Here is a 15,869-nt window from a genome sequence, read left to right as displayed (position 1 = left end):
CATATAAGCATAACCAATGGACATAAGACACTGGGGCGGAGGGGGGGGTAGGGGAGGCCAGGGGAATGTCAAGTGGGGGAAGGAGACATATGTAATACTCTTTGTAATACTTTAAGCAATAAAACACAATTTTAAAAAAAATACACTACAAAGAAAGAGGAAAAAAAAGAATCAACCAATGAGTGCATGGATGGCTGGAACAACAAATTGATATCCCCCCTCCCCACCTGTACCCCCTTCTCTTTCTCAAATCAGTAAATAATTTTTTAAGCATATGTTTAAAAAAACAAATAATTAAACACATAAACAATATAATAAGCATAATGAAGACAATAAAATAAGATAATGTGATAGAGATAGGAGGACCTATCTATTTCAGAAAGGGTGATCAGGAAAGGCATGAAGTGATAACATTTAACCTAAAGCATGAAAAATGAAAGGAGCTAGCCACACCAAGATGGGAGAGAAGAGCATTCCCAGCCAGGGGAACAGTAAGTGAGAGCACCCAAGCCTGGTTAGAGCTTGGTATTTTTGCAGAACAGAGCAGATGTGAAGCAATGCAGGAAGTATTGGAGGAGTAGGGCTCAAAGTAAAATTATAAAGAGAGGCAGAAAGGAATAGGTCTTTCAACCAACAACAGTCATTCACATTATTAACCATCGGCCAAGCACTCTTCTTAGTTCTGGGGATAAAAAAATATATGAATAAAAATTAAAAAAAAAATGTCAGATAAAGAGGCTTTTTTCAGAAAGAATAAAGCATGGCACTTCAATGAATTAGCATAGCAATTAAACAATTAACAGGTCAAAGCATATTTGTGTAACAGATATTGAAAATTAGTTTTCTAATAAGTCTATTGTGCTCTAGAAAGCCATACAATTTTGTAACAATTATCATCAATGAAAAAACAAAACATAGTTACTTAAATCAGAATTTAAGTATAAATAACTTGCATTGATATATTTGAGGCATGTTTTTAAGAAGGGACATTGTGAAATTTAAACTCTGTAAACATTTCAATGGTTGCAAATACAATACTTAGAAACTCATCTATTAGATCTTCATTTCAACATCTATTAAGTGACTTAAGTTAATATTTATTTTCTAAAAACTTTAAACTTCTAAAAATGTAAACTTCTCTTCTAATAAATGGGATTCTTTTACAAAAAATCTTGAAAGGACGGTTAAATTTAAAATATTAAATTTAAAAACAGTACATAAAATAGGAAGGCACATTAGAATAGAGTAAATTTAGCCACTGTCTTATTCTGTCATATATATAATAAATTAAAATTAGAACTTTTATAATTAAAAGCTGACAAACTCATTTGCTTTTATTTTTAAAAAGGCAGTATTAAAGAAAGTTAAATTAGATTTTACCATCTGTTTAATGAGTTTCAGGACAGATATAATTTCGTTTTAATCAGGACAGAAACTTTATTTACAAATGTTGACAATTTAGTTTAGAGATATGCTGGTGAAAATCAAAATAAAGAATTTATTATTATTTCCCTCCTTTTGAATCATTCTTATTTTATTTTATTTTATGTTTTACTTTATATTAAATTTATTGGGGCAACATTGGTTAATAAGGTTATATAGTTTCAAGAGTATATTTCTACAATACATAACCGGTATATTGCACTGTGCTCCCACCACCCAAAGTCAAATCATCTTCTGTCACCATATATTTGGCCCCCTTTGCCCTTTATTATCCCCACCCCTTCCACCATACTGTTGTCTTCCTCTATGAGTTACAGGGTGTGTGTCTTTATTTGTTTTGCCTTTTTGTTTGTTTGTTTGTTTGTTTAGGAAGGGAGAGGGAGGGAGAAACATGGAGGAGAGAGAGAAACACTCACTGAACATTGATTTGCTTACTCCCACACCCCCTCCGCCCCCTTCCCATTGATCAAGCCCACAACCTGGGCTTATGCCCCAAAAAAGGAAAAAAAACAGTGACTCATTGTTAGCATGGGAAGATGCCCAACCAACCATGCCACACTGGCCAGGGCAATGAGTTACAGTTTTATATCCCACATATGAGTAAAATCATATGGTTCTTAGCTTTTTCTATTTGGCTTAGCATAATATTCTCAAGGTCCATCCATGTTATTGCAAATGGCAATATTTCATCTTTTCTTATGGCTAAGTAGAATTAACTTGTATATATGTACCACATCTTCTTTATCCCATCATTTATCGAAGGACACTGGTTGTCACCATGTCATGGCCACCATGAATAATTCTGCAAAGAACATAGGGGTGCATATATCTTTGTGTATAAATGTTTTCAAATTTGTTGGGTAGATAAGAGAAGTGGGATTGCTGGGTCATATAGTAACTTCATTCTTAATTTTTTGAGGGACCTCCATACTGTTTTTCATAGTGGTTGTACCAGTTTACATATCACCAGCAGTGAATGAGGGTTCCTTTTTCTCTACAACCTTTCCAACACTTGTTACCTGAGACCTTTGAGTCCGCAGGCCGACACTTTATCCACTGAGCCAAACTGGTCAGGGCCCAACACTTGTTATTACCTGTTTTGCTTGTCATAGCCATTCTTAACAGGTTTGAGGTATCTCATTGCAGTTTTGATTTGCATTTCTCTAATAGCTAGTGAAGTTGAATGTCTTTTCATATATCTTTTGGCCATTTGTATGACTTTTTGGGAAAAGTGTCTCTTCAGGTTCTCTACCCATTTTTTACTTGGATTATTTGTTGGTTTGTTTGATGTTGAGTTGTATGAGTTATTTATATATTTTGGATATTAACCCCTTGTCTGAGCTATTTTTTTGCAAATATCTCCTCCCATTTGGTTTTTTGCCTTTTACTGTGCAGAAGCTTTTCAGTTTAATACAATCCCAAGCATTTATTTTTGGCTTTACTCCCCTTGCCTTTGGGGTCAAATTCATAAAATATCTTTATGACCACGGTCCATAAGAATAGTACCTATGTTTTCTTCTATGTAATTTATTGTTCCAGGTCTTATATTTAGGTCTTTGATCCATTAATTATTATACATGGGGACAAACTGTACTCTAGTGTCATTGTTTTGCATGTGGATTTCCAATTTCCCCCCACACCATTTATTGAAAAGGCTTTGTTTTGGCTCCTTCCTTTTAAAAAAATTATTTGCTCATACACATGTGGTTTTGTATCTGGGCTCTCAATTCTGTTCCATTAGTCTGTGTGTGTGATCATTTTCACAATCAGACCTGCCTTGTAAAAAGGCATATAAATGCCATTCAAACTCATTACTATAAATCTCATGATTTGTGTTATTTCTAATGAAATCAATTAAGTTTCCATTACATCAATGTGAAACACATAATAAATGCAGAACTTATATTCATAAGACATACATTTCTTAAATTATCATAATTCATACTTTAATTTTTATATTTTTCAACTTTTACAGTATTTTAATTGAATCTTCATATAGCATTTATTTCAGTTTTTCAATATCCAGTGCCTAAGAAACTTTCCCATTTACCCCCTGTAACTATATTCCTCTCAAAAGTCAGCCTACTTTCAACGTGAATTAACTGCTTCAGAACCATAGGGTGCTATGTAGTTAACTGCTGCTGACCTGCAATACATATATCCAGAAACTACTCTGCTCTGACTAGTCACATCTTCAAAGCACACACATAAAATGGCATTTAAGTGACTACAGAGTACATTTATTGAGTCTGCAAAACATTATAGACTCATAATACACCTGCAGAATGATGAGAATATGCATGAGCCAGTCAAAAATTAAGTACGACAGAGTTCTATAAGAGATCACTAGGTGATTTATTATTATTTTATTTTGCATACCAAAATTTGCAAAATTTGGAGTTGAATTGTGACAGTTTTCAGGAGCGGACTGTACATGGCCAGCAAACTGGTCCGGGCTGGATCACCCCCAACATCCTAATCAGGGCAGGGCCAGCCGGCCAATCACATTGGCTGACAGAAATTTGGGGTGTACCTCATGTGTCTGGTATTGATAAAAATGGTTTCAATTTTTTAAAAAATAAATCTGAATTTAGTGGGAACTGACTATATTTTGCAATCTCATTTTTATTATGTAAACCACATTTTACATTAGGTTTTAAACAGAAAGATGAAGGTTTTAGGCTATAAATAGCTAAAATTTGTCCTAATCACCTAAATAGAAAATATAAAAGTTCTAGTGTTCAGTGTTCTTTCACTATATTTTCCAGTCAAAAACCTGGCAGATAAAAGGCTCAAATTTTAACAAGCAATGACAATGTATAAGATCAGCAGCAGCCAAATGAATATAAGTTCAAATTTTTATCTAACATAAAATAATTACATACTCTTTAGATAATAAAAAATAAATTATCAATGACCAAACCAAATCCCATTACTTTCAAGGAGAGTTTTTATACTTTCATTTCCAGTTGATTGTACACTAATTGAAGTAGTTGGTTATATGCTGACAATTGATTTTTTTTAATGAAATGGCCAATAGTGAAGTCAGTGCATTATACCACACACTCCAGAAAGCAACTTTCCATTGAATTTACTCTGACAAACTAATTGCTAAATTAGATGACCAATTCAAAGTTATTGAATGCATTTTCAAATACTTTCCTCTGAACCAAAAGATAACTAAATGTGTTTTGATCACTGCTGCATTGCTAATACAAAGTCAAAAGTGCTTTTCTTTCTAGAATATTAATATTGTAAGCGTGTGGACATGATGTTGTGCAGTGGAGATGAGGGGGGAAGGAGTCAGGGTGTTATAGCAAATTCTCTGAATAAGAAAAGGAATCTGTAACGGTGAAAGAATTTCCCAGAGACAGCTGCCACCCCCTGGTCAAATAGATCATAATTACCAATTGACCAATCTAATCTAATAAAAGACAAACATGCAAATTGACCATACCTTTGCTATGCCTTAAGCCATGCCTACCAGCCAATCTGAGCGACTGTATGCAAATTAACCCAACCAAGATGGCAGCCGGCAGCCATGGAGCTGAAGCAAGCAGGAGGCTTGCTTGCTCCAGTGATGGAGGAAGCCAAGCTTCCCCCTGCCGCAGCCTGGCTGTGAGCTTCATTCAAAGCAACAAAGTTGTAATTATAGAAGGTAAATAAATCCCAGAATAAAAAAAAAAGAAAAAAAGGAGAGGCTGGGAGCTTCCATCGTCGGCGGGCTTGGCCAGCCTGAAAACGGCCATCAGCCCCTCACCCAGGCTGTCCAGGCACCCCAGTGGGGACCCCCACCCTGAAGGGGGTGTGGCCAGCTGTGCCAGTACAGTGGTGGTGGTGGGAGCCTCTCCCGCCTCCTCAGCAGCGCTAGGGGGGCCGACTGCAGCTTAGGCCTGCTCCCTGTGGCAAGTGGACATCCCCTGAGGGCTGCCGGGCTGCCAGAGGGATGTCTGACTGCCAGCTTAGGCCCAATCCCCCAGGGAGCGGGCCTTAGCCAGCAGGTGGTCATCCCCCAAGGGGTCCCGGACTGCGAGAGGGCAAGTCCGGGCTAAGGGACCGCCCCGCAAGTGCACAAATTTTTGTGCACCAGGCCTCTAGTCCATTATAATTGACTAGTTCTGCATCACTGTTATAAGCTATTAACAACAGAAAAAAGTTTCTAAAATGTTTTATAGTAAGTAGTTTAATGGAAAAAAAAACTTAAATAGCTTTCAGAATTCAGAAACTGAGATACTAACATCTTTTTGAAACCCTGTATCTTCTTTTAATATTATTAAACACTAACCTTATAACTACCCATTGAGATTCTCATCTCAGAATATCATAGCTCTAAAGTTACTATTTTTCATATTGGTATCCTAGGAACAGAATGAGAAATAAGAAATGCAATTTAGCAGTCTTTTCCTACATAAAATAAGTGTCTCAGATTTCTGCTTGAACCCAGTAGGCTGTGATTATTGAAATACATATTATAAAATGTCTCCATATTATGGTTTTAAATAAATGGTTATGATTATTGCTTTTACACTCATTTAAAAATCAAATTAACTTATACACGAAGACAGCTTTCTAAAGAAGTCTTAGTCTCCCTAGAAAAAAGAATATTGAACAGAAACTGATAATATTCTTATATGTGTCAAAATTGTTAGGATTGAAGAAATAAACTGTTACTTAAATCTATTACTTTTAACAACATTGCAACATTTATTGGTTTTGAAATAATATAATCATAGAAAATTGCTCTGATTTTATTTTTTATGTTTCATATTGAAAGTAGGCAAAGTAATTTCTAAGCAGTGGGTCATTATCATTTACAATTGCTCAGAGGTTAGGATTTTAACTGCTGATATATTTTTATTTGAAAAATAATAGATGTTATTTAATGCCTAAAGATAAATTGCTGCATAGCTGTGATTTTCTTGCTGACAACTTTGCCCTAAACAAACTTAGTTGTCAGGAAAAGACATTTCGAAATTAGTTTAATAGGAGTGAAAATCTGAATTAAAATGTTCATACATTCCCTCAGTCATGAGCTAAGAGTAATCAAGGTTTATTTCCAATGTATAATCAAAGGGCAATTCAGTCTGATGCAAACATCTAAGACAGTTCATGATAACCCTTTAGACAATTCCTCACTGGCTACTGACTATACCATATTTATCACAGGTAATTTTGAAATGTACAAGCATTGCCCACCTCAAGCACAGGCTTTAGAATGCAGGAAGCAGCTGGAAACTATCTCTCCCAAATGTATACCTCCAGCTCTGTGGTCACCACAGAATTCTGGATGCCCCCTTCGGTGTCTAAAAGGCATCTCAAGTGTAACAGAACCATAATTTCTAATAAACCTCAATGAGCAAAGCCCAGTCCTGCTCCACTCCCAAGATTTTTTTTTTTTACTTACTGAAACAATTATCCCACCAGACCTAGATATTATTCTTATTCTTTCTATCACCTCAATTTCCAATTGATCACCATTTCTGATAACTCCACTTTCCATTAAATGTAAACCTATCCACTTCTCATATTATCCACTCTTATTCTAACTTCAATCACCATGATCTGCTTAGATAACTTTCTTCTACTCTTGCTCTTTCAAGGTCCATTTTCCATAGTGAAGCCAAAATTATTTTTATAATACAGTAATTAACTTGTATCTTCCACAATCTTTAATTGTTTCCCAACTTAGTACAAAATCTAAACTCCCTGCCAGACTTCCTCAATCCAGTTTGCATTTGTCTCCTTCCTTCACTTAGTATGTTCTAGCCACATGGGTTTGTTTGCTCTCGGAATGCAGTAAACCTATCCGTGCAGTAGGTCCTTTATTATTTCCTCTGCCCCAAACACAGTTCTCCCAGATTTCCCAGTGACTTCTTTCTTCCTTTCCTATGTTTCCTCATTCAGTATCAATCCAGCCACCCCGCTTTGCTTGGCCTCCACTAGTGCAGTCTTCTCAAGTACCTTTCCCCACTTCATCCCATTTTGTTTCCTGTATATTTGTCAGCTGCATTTTTAGTTGGTGTTTGTTTAATTTTTCTTAGAATGCAAACCCATGAGAGTAGGGTTGTGTCTGCTTTGTTTACCTCTTTCACCTCAGTGCCCTGTGCAGGACCAGGCCCACAGTGGGACCTCCATAAGTATTAGTTGAATATTTTGAATAAATGAGCTAATAAGACATTTAAAAAGTGGCATTTACAAAGTGAAACCCCTATCCACTTGTTTAGTGACTCTAATTGCAAAGGTTACAGGGTAGCAAATGAGGTGCAGGTCAATGTCGGTCCAAGAAGAAAAGTATTTGGAGGCTAATATATGAAGCCAATTGTTGCTAATAAACATGGCTGGCTTATTTCCATATGCTTATATATGAAAAAAATGGACAGGAGGGACACTTCCTTATCCCTATGATGAGAGATGATATTTTCATGGTACACTTTAACAAATGCACTTAATATCCCTTACAATAAAATATAAACTCATTTTTTACCGCAAACACAAGGAACTACCTAAGTCTGCAGATGACATTATGAAAAGGACTCACTGTGGTGAGTGTTTTTAACTATCCCTTAATATTGGCAGTACAATAGCCACCCCTGCCAGGGGACACACATATGATCAGCAGTCAGAACTCTGGTAAAATCAAAAACTTCTCTTTATCTCTAGGAGAGCTGGCTTAGGGAAGAACACGTTCTAAGACTTTAAGGTGAATATTTTAGTGATACCTGTACAAGCTAGACTTCTTGATATCTTCTGTAAAAATCTAAATTTCAATCAGATCATCCTAGTAGACTTTTAAAAGGTAGACTTCAAAGGTAGCATTTTATATGAAATTTTTTGTAGCCCTAGAACAAAGCTTAAGTATGAATAACTGGAGATCTTAACACTAATATTAAGATAAAAGAACTGGACTCAATTTAATACAGGAGCTTAAAAAATGAGATTGTTTCCCTTTGTCACCTTTAAAAAGAGGTAATTTTGAAATCTGTGAAACAAGAAGAGGAAAATGTTATGCTGGATGGGTCACATCAGTGAAGCCTTCTCCTGAGAGTTGTTATAAACCCTATCCTTTGGGTATCTACTTATTTCTTTGTGAATCTTTATTCTTATATCATACACTCTCCCCTATAGTAACTCCATCATTATTACCTATAGCAGGGCATTCCTTCTGTTTTCATCATGTCATATGTTCCATAAAATAGTTGGGATGCATACCACCTGACACATATATTTCTGTATTTATAAACTGTGTGCATGTGCTATTGAACTGTTACATTTAATATCCATTCCTACAACAACAACAACAAAAAGTTAACAGAATGATATAAAATACATACACTACACCAAAAGTTCTATCTTTCCCTCCAGACCTCCTGTGGATCAGCTTGTGTGCTCTCTGGGAAATGCTACCCCACTGTAGAGACTACTGTGAATTTACTGTGTCTCATTGAGAGGAGCAGATTATATTCAGCTCTTCTGATTTTATGATGAATTGTGCATTAGAGTTTTTGAATAAGCTTGATCTACATACCATATTATATTGCATGACGCCATGGGGGTGCCACCTAGACCAAGGCATTTCTTCCTTCAGCTCAGATAATACTGTTGGCTCCTGATGACTCAGAACTGAGTTAATACTACCACCATCCACCCAGTAGCCCTTATCCAATGAAGGTTCAACTTGGGGGGATAAAGACACAACTCCTTGTCTCAATTCAGGACAATCTGAAAGGGCCCTTCCAGTTCCAGAGTTCCTACTGGATTCAGATGAGGCTTCTGTTACAGATACAGTACAGTTACTTGCTCCCTCTGCACAGTCCTACTTCCTCCAGTCCCTCACATATTGCAAAGGTACTCTGCCATAGATCTCCTGTATGCAAATCTATGTTCTATGTTCCAGAGCCCCTTCCTGGGGAACCCTGACAATGACACATAGATTTAGAAATCTAGTTTGCTTATATGTCAAGTTCTAAATAGATTGTTTATTGAGCCACTAAGAAACTCAAGAATTAATGCAATATTCTAAGTTTTCTTAAACCCTCATTCATTTCTTACTGAGTCAAAATTAATTTTAACTGGACTCTGTGTTTCTCATTATGGGAAACAAGGTTTCGAAAACTTGGCAAGAAGAATGCACTCCCTCCTCCTGAGTTCCTGAGTAATATTCCCTGACGGACTTAACGTCACTGCTGCTGAGGGCAGCCGGCTTCCTCAGACTGACCTCAGCCATTCCGCCTCAGTCTCTGGTCAAGCTCCTACTCTTCACTCTGGCCCCTCCTTCACTATCACTTGAGCCCCTGACCCAAGATTACTAATTTCCAAGAAATGTCTCAGCACGTGGCCCACCGGAAGTGTAAGGCACCTACCGACTTGCCTTACTCTGGACATTTGTCTCTGAGAGAACTGGTTGAATTCACCAGAGGCCTTGAGGTTTGACTCACTAGTAGTTGTGACATCATTTGCTCTTACATTTTTCTCAAAGGAAGTTATTTTGGTTCTGCCTCCCCTGGGAGAGGTCTATTTTCCTAATATAACAGCCATAAAGTAAACAAAGTAGCCATTATTATTGACACCTGGATTGTAGAAATCCAAGGTTTTGGACACAGGCCACCATGCCCTACTTATGTAAACTTTTCTCAAGATACAGAGACTCTCATAAAAATAAGGTTATAAGAACTGGCTCCACATAAACTTAACTTTTGCAGAACAATCATGAGAAACATACCAGTGACTCTAGAATACTTTAATATCAATAAAAACTCAGTATTATGTTTAAGTATAGTTTCAGATATATAATAATATAATGCTAGAAGTATCAACTGTACATACACAGTTTTGCTTAGAAAAATGTGCATATATACATTGTTATATGAAGACCAATAACTAAAAAATAGTCCTTCTCACCTGAAACCCCAATGGATGTAGAATGAAGGGTAGTCTTTATAGCATGTAACATAATATTTATTTCTGACTAATAGAGTAGTTCAATGAAATATTATTTAAATATATATTGTGCCATATATTATTCACATGCAGTATTGCTCATTAGGTTGAATAACATTATTAAGTATTTCATAAGCAATTAGAATATGCAATAACATATAAAAGGTGATACAGAAAATAAGTACAAGAAATGCGTATTTTTCATTTATGACAACTTTTGCTGAAAATGTGGCAAAACGCCTTAATAGAAAGGCTCAGAGACTTACCTGGAAGGTGAGGTTGGCATCTCCCATGCTCTGCTATGTGTTTTCTTTAAAGTCAGTTGTCCTAGTGTCTAAAGCTCATTATTGGAGATGAAGCTCATCCTGAAAGTCTCCTTATTTATTAGAATACTGAAGCCGGGGCTCCTTTTCACAGACACAGATTGCCCACCCATTAAAATATTGTAGCACATTGACTTTATATGAAAAACCACTCAACCAAATATTTCTAAAACCTTAGATTCAAAGAAGTTATTCCAATGCTCAATTGTCGGTAGGATTATCAGATAGGATTAACAAATTTATCACATGCAATGGAAAGCAACCACTTATTATTTACCACTGAGAATACCAATAAGAGAGAACCAGAACTTACCTGAATAACATGCTTCAGTTTATCAATAATCTGATTTATCACAGGATCAGTTCCCTTGACTTTGACTTCAGGATTCCCAGACTGGGCTTTGATTCCATTTCCAACCACACGCTGAGTATAACTAACAAAGTGAACAGCGAAAGATATATGGCTTAGTAACCTGGTCAGAGTATTATCTGCTACAACTATTTGAACAGATTTGAGTTCAGCATATCACTCCTTTGAAAGTACACAACAATATATTTTTTTTTTCTTGGAACAGAACCTGGTAGAGATTGCAGTGCTTTTCCTGGAAGAATGTTTAGCATGGAAATGTAAATTATTTTAATGCATAACCCTCAAAGGACACAACCAAAAATTGTGTTTTTTAATATTACTTACCAATATGCTAGAAAAAGTTAACATACATTTCACCTTGTTACCAATTCTTGCTGACTTGCACTATGCCTGCATCCATGTTATCTGGGTCAATTTACTTCATTTTACACAGTATATGATAAGTCTCAATAATTTTTTTACATATTGTACTACAAATGAACTATAAATGTATATCAATCACATAAGTGAAAATCACAATTATTATAAGTAAACACTGTTTTGCAAAAAGAGAAAGTGCAATCTGCTTTTATCAAGGTTCACCTAATGGTGAACTACAAGAGTCTAGCAAATCATCTATAACAATAAAAGCATAATATGCTAATTAGACCAGACATCCTTCCGGACAATCTTCCTGACTAAGCTGGGGCTGCGAGGGAAGCCTGGGTCCCGAGTGCCTGCCGGCAGCTGGAGAGAAGCCAGGTCCCAGATGCCAGAGGGAAGCCAGTGCCAGCATCTGGGGGAAGGAAGGCCTACTCTTGCTCGAATTTCATGCATCAGGCCTCTAGTGTTGTATAAAAAGTGATTGCACAAGCAGTGAAATTCATGGCAAGTCACTACTTCTCCAAAATGACAATCATATAATTTAAATCAGGTATTCATACAAATATTTAAACTCATCAGTCACAAAAATGTATTAAGTGCCTCCTACAATATTCAAATCCTATACTAGGTGACTGAGATCATAAGAAGTTATAAGACTCAATGCTTGTCTCACAATGCTGATTATCTCTCTGGGAATATAACGTATCAATTAACTTGTTCATTCATACATGCATTCATTACATTTTACTACATTTTAGAAATACCTACTAGTAAAAGGTGAAAGATTTATGTGATCTGAAGAGAAACCAGAGTCCAGCAGCAGATGATTGGATTAAAAAACTGTGGTACATCTACACAATGGAATACTACGCTGCGGTAACAAAAGAAAGAATTCTTACCATTTGCAACAGCATGGATGGAGCTGGAGAGCATTATGCTAAGTGAAATAAGCCAGTCAGAGAAAGATATCACATGATCTCACTCATTTGTGGAATATAATGAACAACATAAACTGATGAACAAAAACAAATCCAGAGACAGAGAAGCATCGATCAGACCATCAAACCTCAGAGGGAAGGTAGGGGAGGGTGGAGTTAAAGGGCAGAGATCAACCAAAGGACTTGTAAGCATGCATATAAACCTATCCAATGGACACAGACACCAGGGGGGTAAGGGCATGAGTGTAGGTGGGGGTGGGGGGCAATGGGGAGATAAGGACACATATGTAATACCGTAATCAATAAAGAAGAAAAAAATAGAATGAGGGAAGAAAAATACCTACTAGATTCCAGCAGTGTAATCATTCTTACTTTCCTGACAGTGTGGTGCAGTGTAAGGACAAGAGAACAGTTATAGTGCAACATGAGGAATGACTGAGATGCTCAGTGTGCCAAGGGGAAAGCTGGAAGGAACAGCATATATCAAGTGACACTTAGAGATAACACAGCTAGCAGACATTGAGCATATGGAGACGTCTATTTGGACTAAGATGATTTGGGGAAGAACTAAAGAAGTTGCAACTTGAGGTGGCCCTCAAAAAATTATGGTAAGAATAGGTCTTAGATGGTGTGGTTAATGCAGACTTCAGTGCAAAGGAAGACATCCCAGTAGGGGAGATGAGAAAGGCACGTGCCTAATGCACCAAGGAAAGAATAAGTAGGCTTCTGCTTATAAAGGGAGAGTAAAATGAGCAAAAGAAGGAGATTGGAAGTCATGCCCTAAAGAGTCCATCCTGTATGTTTAAAATTCTCTTCTGGATAAATTTGCTTACATTCAAGTATCATAATAAAGTGGCCTCACAGACTTTTCAACATTTTCACATGATTTTTACTGTAATTTTTCTTTCCTCCATTTGCAATTATTCACATATGCCCTCTGAATTTTCTAATGCCATGAAAATTCTTTAAAAAGATAAAAGGAGTTTCCACTGTTGAGAAAATGGCCTTACAAAAGGAGTTTCAAAAGGAGTTCTTCCCATGATTATGCACACCCAAGGACCAATTTTAAAAAGTGGATCAAACAATTCCCAATTATGTACTATTAATGATGATAAATGATGAAATTATTTGATATTATCAATTGGACATAACAAACATAATTCTATTAATACGTCTTTGTATGTTTATCCTCGCCCAAGGATATGTTTATTGATGAGAGAGAAAGAGAGAGAGAGAGAGAGAGAGAGAGAGAGAGAGATGGCTGCCTCCCATATGTGCCCCAACCGGGAATTAAAACCACAATCATTTGGTGTACAAGACAAAGCTCCAACCAACTGAACCACCTAACCAGGGCAGGTCTTTTTTATTTTTAAAACAATTAAACCCATTATTTATGCAGAAATACAGGGGGTTAGAGTTTGGTATTCCAGTATGTATTAGGGACTTGTCAATAAATAGGGAAATAAAAAGAAGAGAAATAATTATTCATATGCTATAAATGTGTAATAATATTCTTATTTAGGAAAAATGAAGAAAACTGTAAACAGCAGGCTTTTAAACACCTCTGTCAAATATTTCAAGTAGACTGAACATGTGGCTCCTTTATTAATTCAGTGATTATTAATAATGATGAATAATATGAATAAATAAATTGATAAATAAATATTGACTCAGATATTGTTTCAATTACTTTCTTGGGAGTTTGCCAATTCATCTCCATGATAATCATTTGTTGTGACCATGAGAATGTGCCTTAAGACCTCTAAGTACAGGACGTTTAATTGCCTAAAGAGCACCTGCTGCTTCCTTCTGAAATCCACTTTTGCAACTGCCCCAGCCAATGACAGAGTGCAGCAGGGATTCTAAAGCGGTTCCATCACTGAAAGACACAGGCCTACTCTGGTGGCCAGCTTTGGCTCAGGATTCCCTAAAGCTCTCGCTCTTCCTTCCTTAAACTGAGCGACATGCTGAAGACTTCCACTCGACCTTGTCCTCCACTCTCTTCACTCTGGGTCACTCTTGCATCTCGACCAACAGCTAGGTCTTCCAGACTTAATCAGGTTTTTTTCCCCTCATTTTCTCTCAGAGACTTTTCCCTTAATAAAATTCTCTTGTGTTTAATCTCTTCTTGGCATCTGCTTCCTGGAGGGCCCAAACTAATACAGCATATAATATACATTCTAGAATTATTCCCATCCTACAGGTCTGAGATCTGAAGAGGTTACTAGTAAGTAACTGTTGCAAGGCAACACTGTTGGGTAAGTGTGCAGCAAGGATATGACCCCAATAAATGTGAGCTCCAAAATGCAATCACTCAAATAATTAGTAATGAAAATTCCTGAACCCAACTAATATAAATTAGAGATACAATTATCTTGGTGCAAAACGTTGTTGTTGCTGTTTATTAGTAATAGTAGATTATTATTATTATTATTATTATTATTATTATTTTCACTTTGCTGTAACTATTTTTTCAAAGGTGTCCCTGATTCTAATTAAGAAAGATGCTAATTTCTTCAAAAATCTCCTCAACAAACAGTTGTACATTACTAGCTAAAGAGTGAAATGACAGTTTCTGGCATGGTGAAAAGAAACTAACAGACTTCAAGTTTGCCATAACTTTTTTCTATGTTTCTCTAGAAACACAGACATAATACAAGCAATAGAAACTGAGATTCATCTATTAATTTTAAATAAACGATTACTGGTTCACATCTTGGTTTATTAGGCCACGGAAGTAACTTTTTAACATGCAGAAATGTTGTTTCACATTAATGTAAAGAATTGCTCATTTTTCATTCTTAAATATCATAGTTAATAACATGGAAATGTAAAATTGATCAGAATTACAATTGATCAAGAATCCCTTTCCAAGCTAGTATATTATTGAATAAGTCAGGATCATTAATCTTATGTATCATTTAAATAAGGAAAAGTAATTCAAAGAAGAGCATTTAAGATACTTCAAATAAAATATAATTTAATAAAACTAGTTATTCTTTTCTACTTTTGTAAGGTTAAGAACCATAATGGAATAGTGATAAACACCAGAGTGACATAAATGAAAAAGAAAAAAACAACAGTTGTGGAGGCATTGGGAACTTCTCTCTTTGTGGATGAAGTGTAAATGGATCTAAACTACTATTTGGCATTATGCAAAAGCTGAACAGATCATATGACCCCAGGTATATACTGGACAGGTATAAGAATCATCAAAAAATTATTATTCAAAGTAACCCCAAACTGGACACAACTCAAATGTCCATAAGCATTAGTATAGGAAAATGAATAGCAGTATATCCTATCTAATAAAAGAGAAACATGGTAATTGACGTATGACCGCTACCCTTCCCATTGGCTAATCAGCAAGATATGCAAATTAAATGCCAGCCAAGATGGCGGCCGGCAGCCAGGCAGCTTGAAACTAACATGAGGCTTCCTTGCTTCAGTGATGGAGGAAACCAACGTTCCCCACCTGCCTTGCAGGCGTCTGAG

At 36.3% G+C, this 15,869-nt stretch overlaps 1 protein-coding gene across 1 annotated transcript in view; it reads right to left on the bottom strand.

Annotated features, from left to right (window-relative positions):
- GPC5 (glypican 5) overlaps positions 1-15,869 on the bottom strand; it is a 1,306,619-nt gene that overhangs the window by 826,616 nt on the left and 464,134 nt on the right. The window contains exon 6 of the mRNA XM_006769575.2: positions 11,017-11,137. Within this exon, the coding sequence (XP_006769638.1) occupies positions 11,017-11,137 (121 nt within the window). The remainder of the gene's footprint in view (positions 1-11,016; positions 11,138-15,869) is intronic.

The sequence above is a fragment of the Myotis davidii genome, unplaced genomic scaffold (assembly GCF_000327345.1).
Source record: "Myotis davidii unplaced genomic scaffold, ASM32734v1 scaffold419, whole genome shotgun sequence".
In the NCBI taxonomy this organism is placed as follows: domain Eukaryota; kingdom Metazoa; phylum Chordata; class Mammalia; order Chiroptera; family Vespertilionidae; genus Myotis; species Myotis davidii.
Note: the sequence above shows the minus strand (reverse complement) of the source record. Positions and strands in the feature narration are given on the sequence as shown.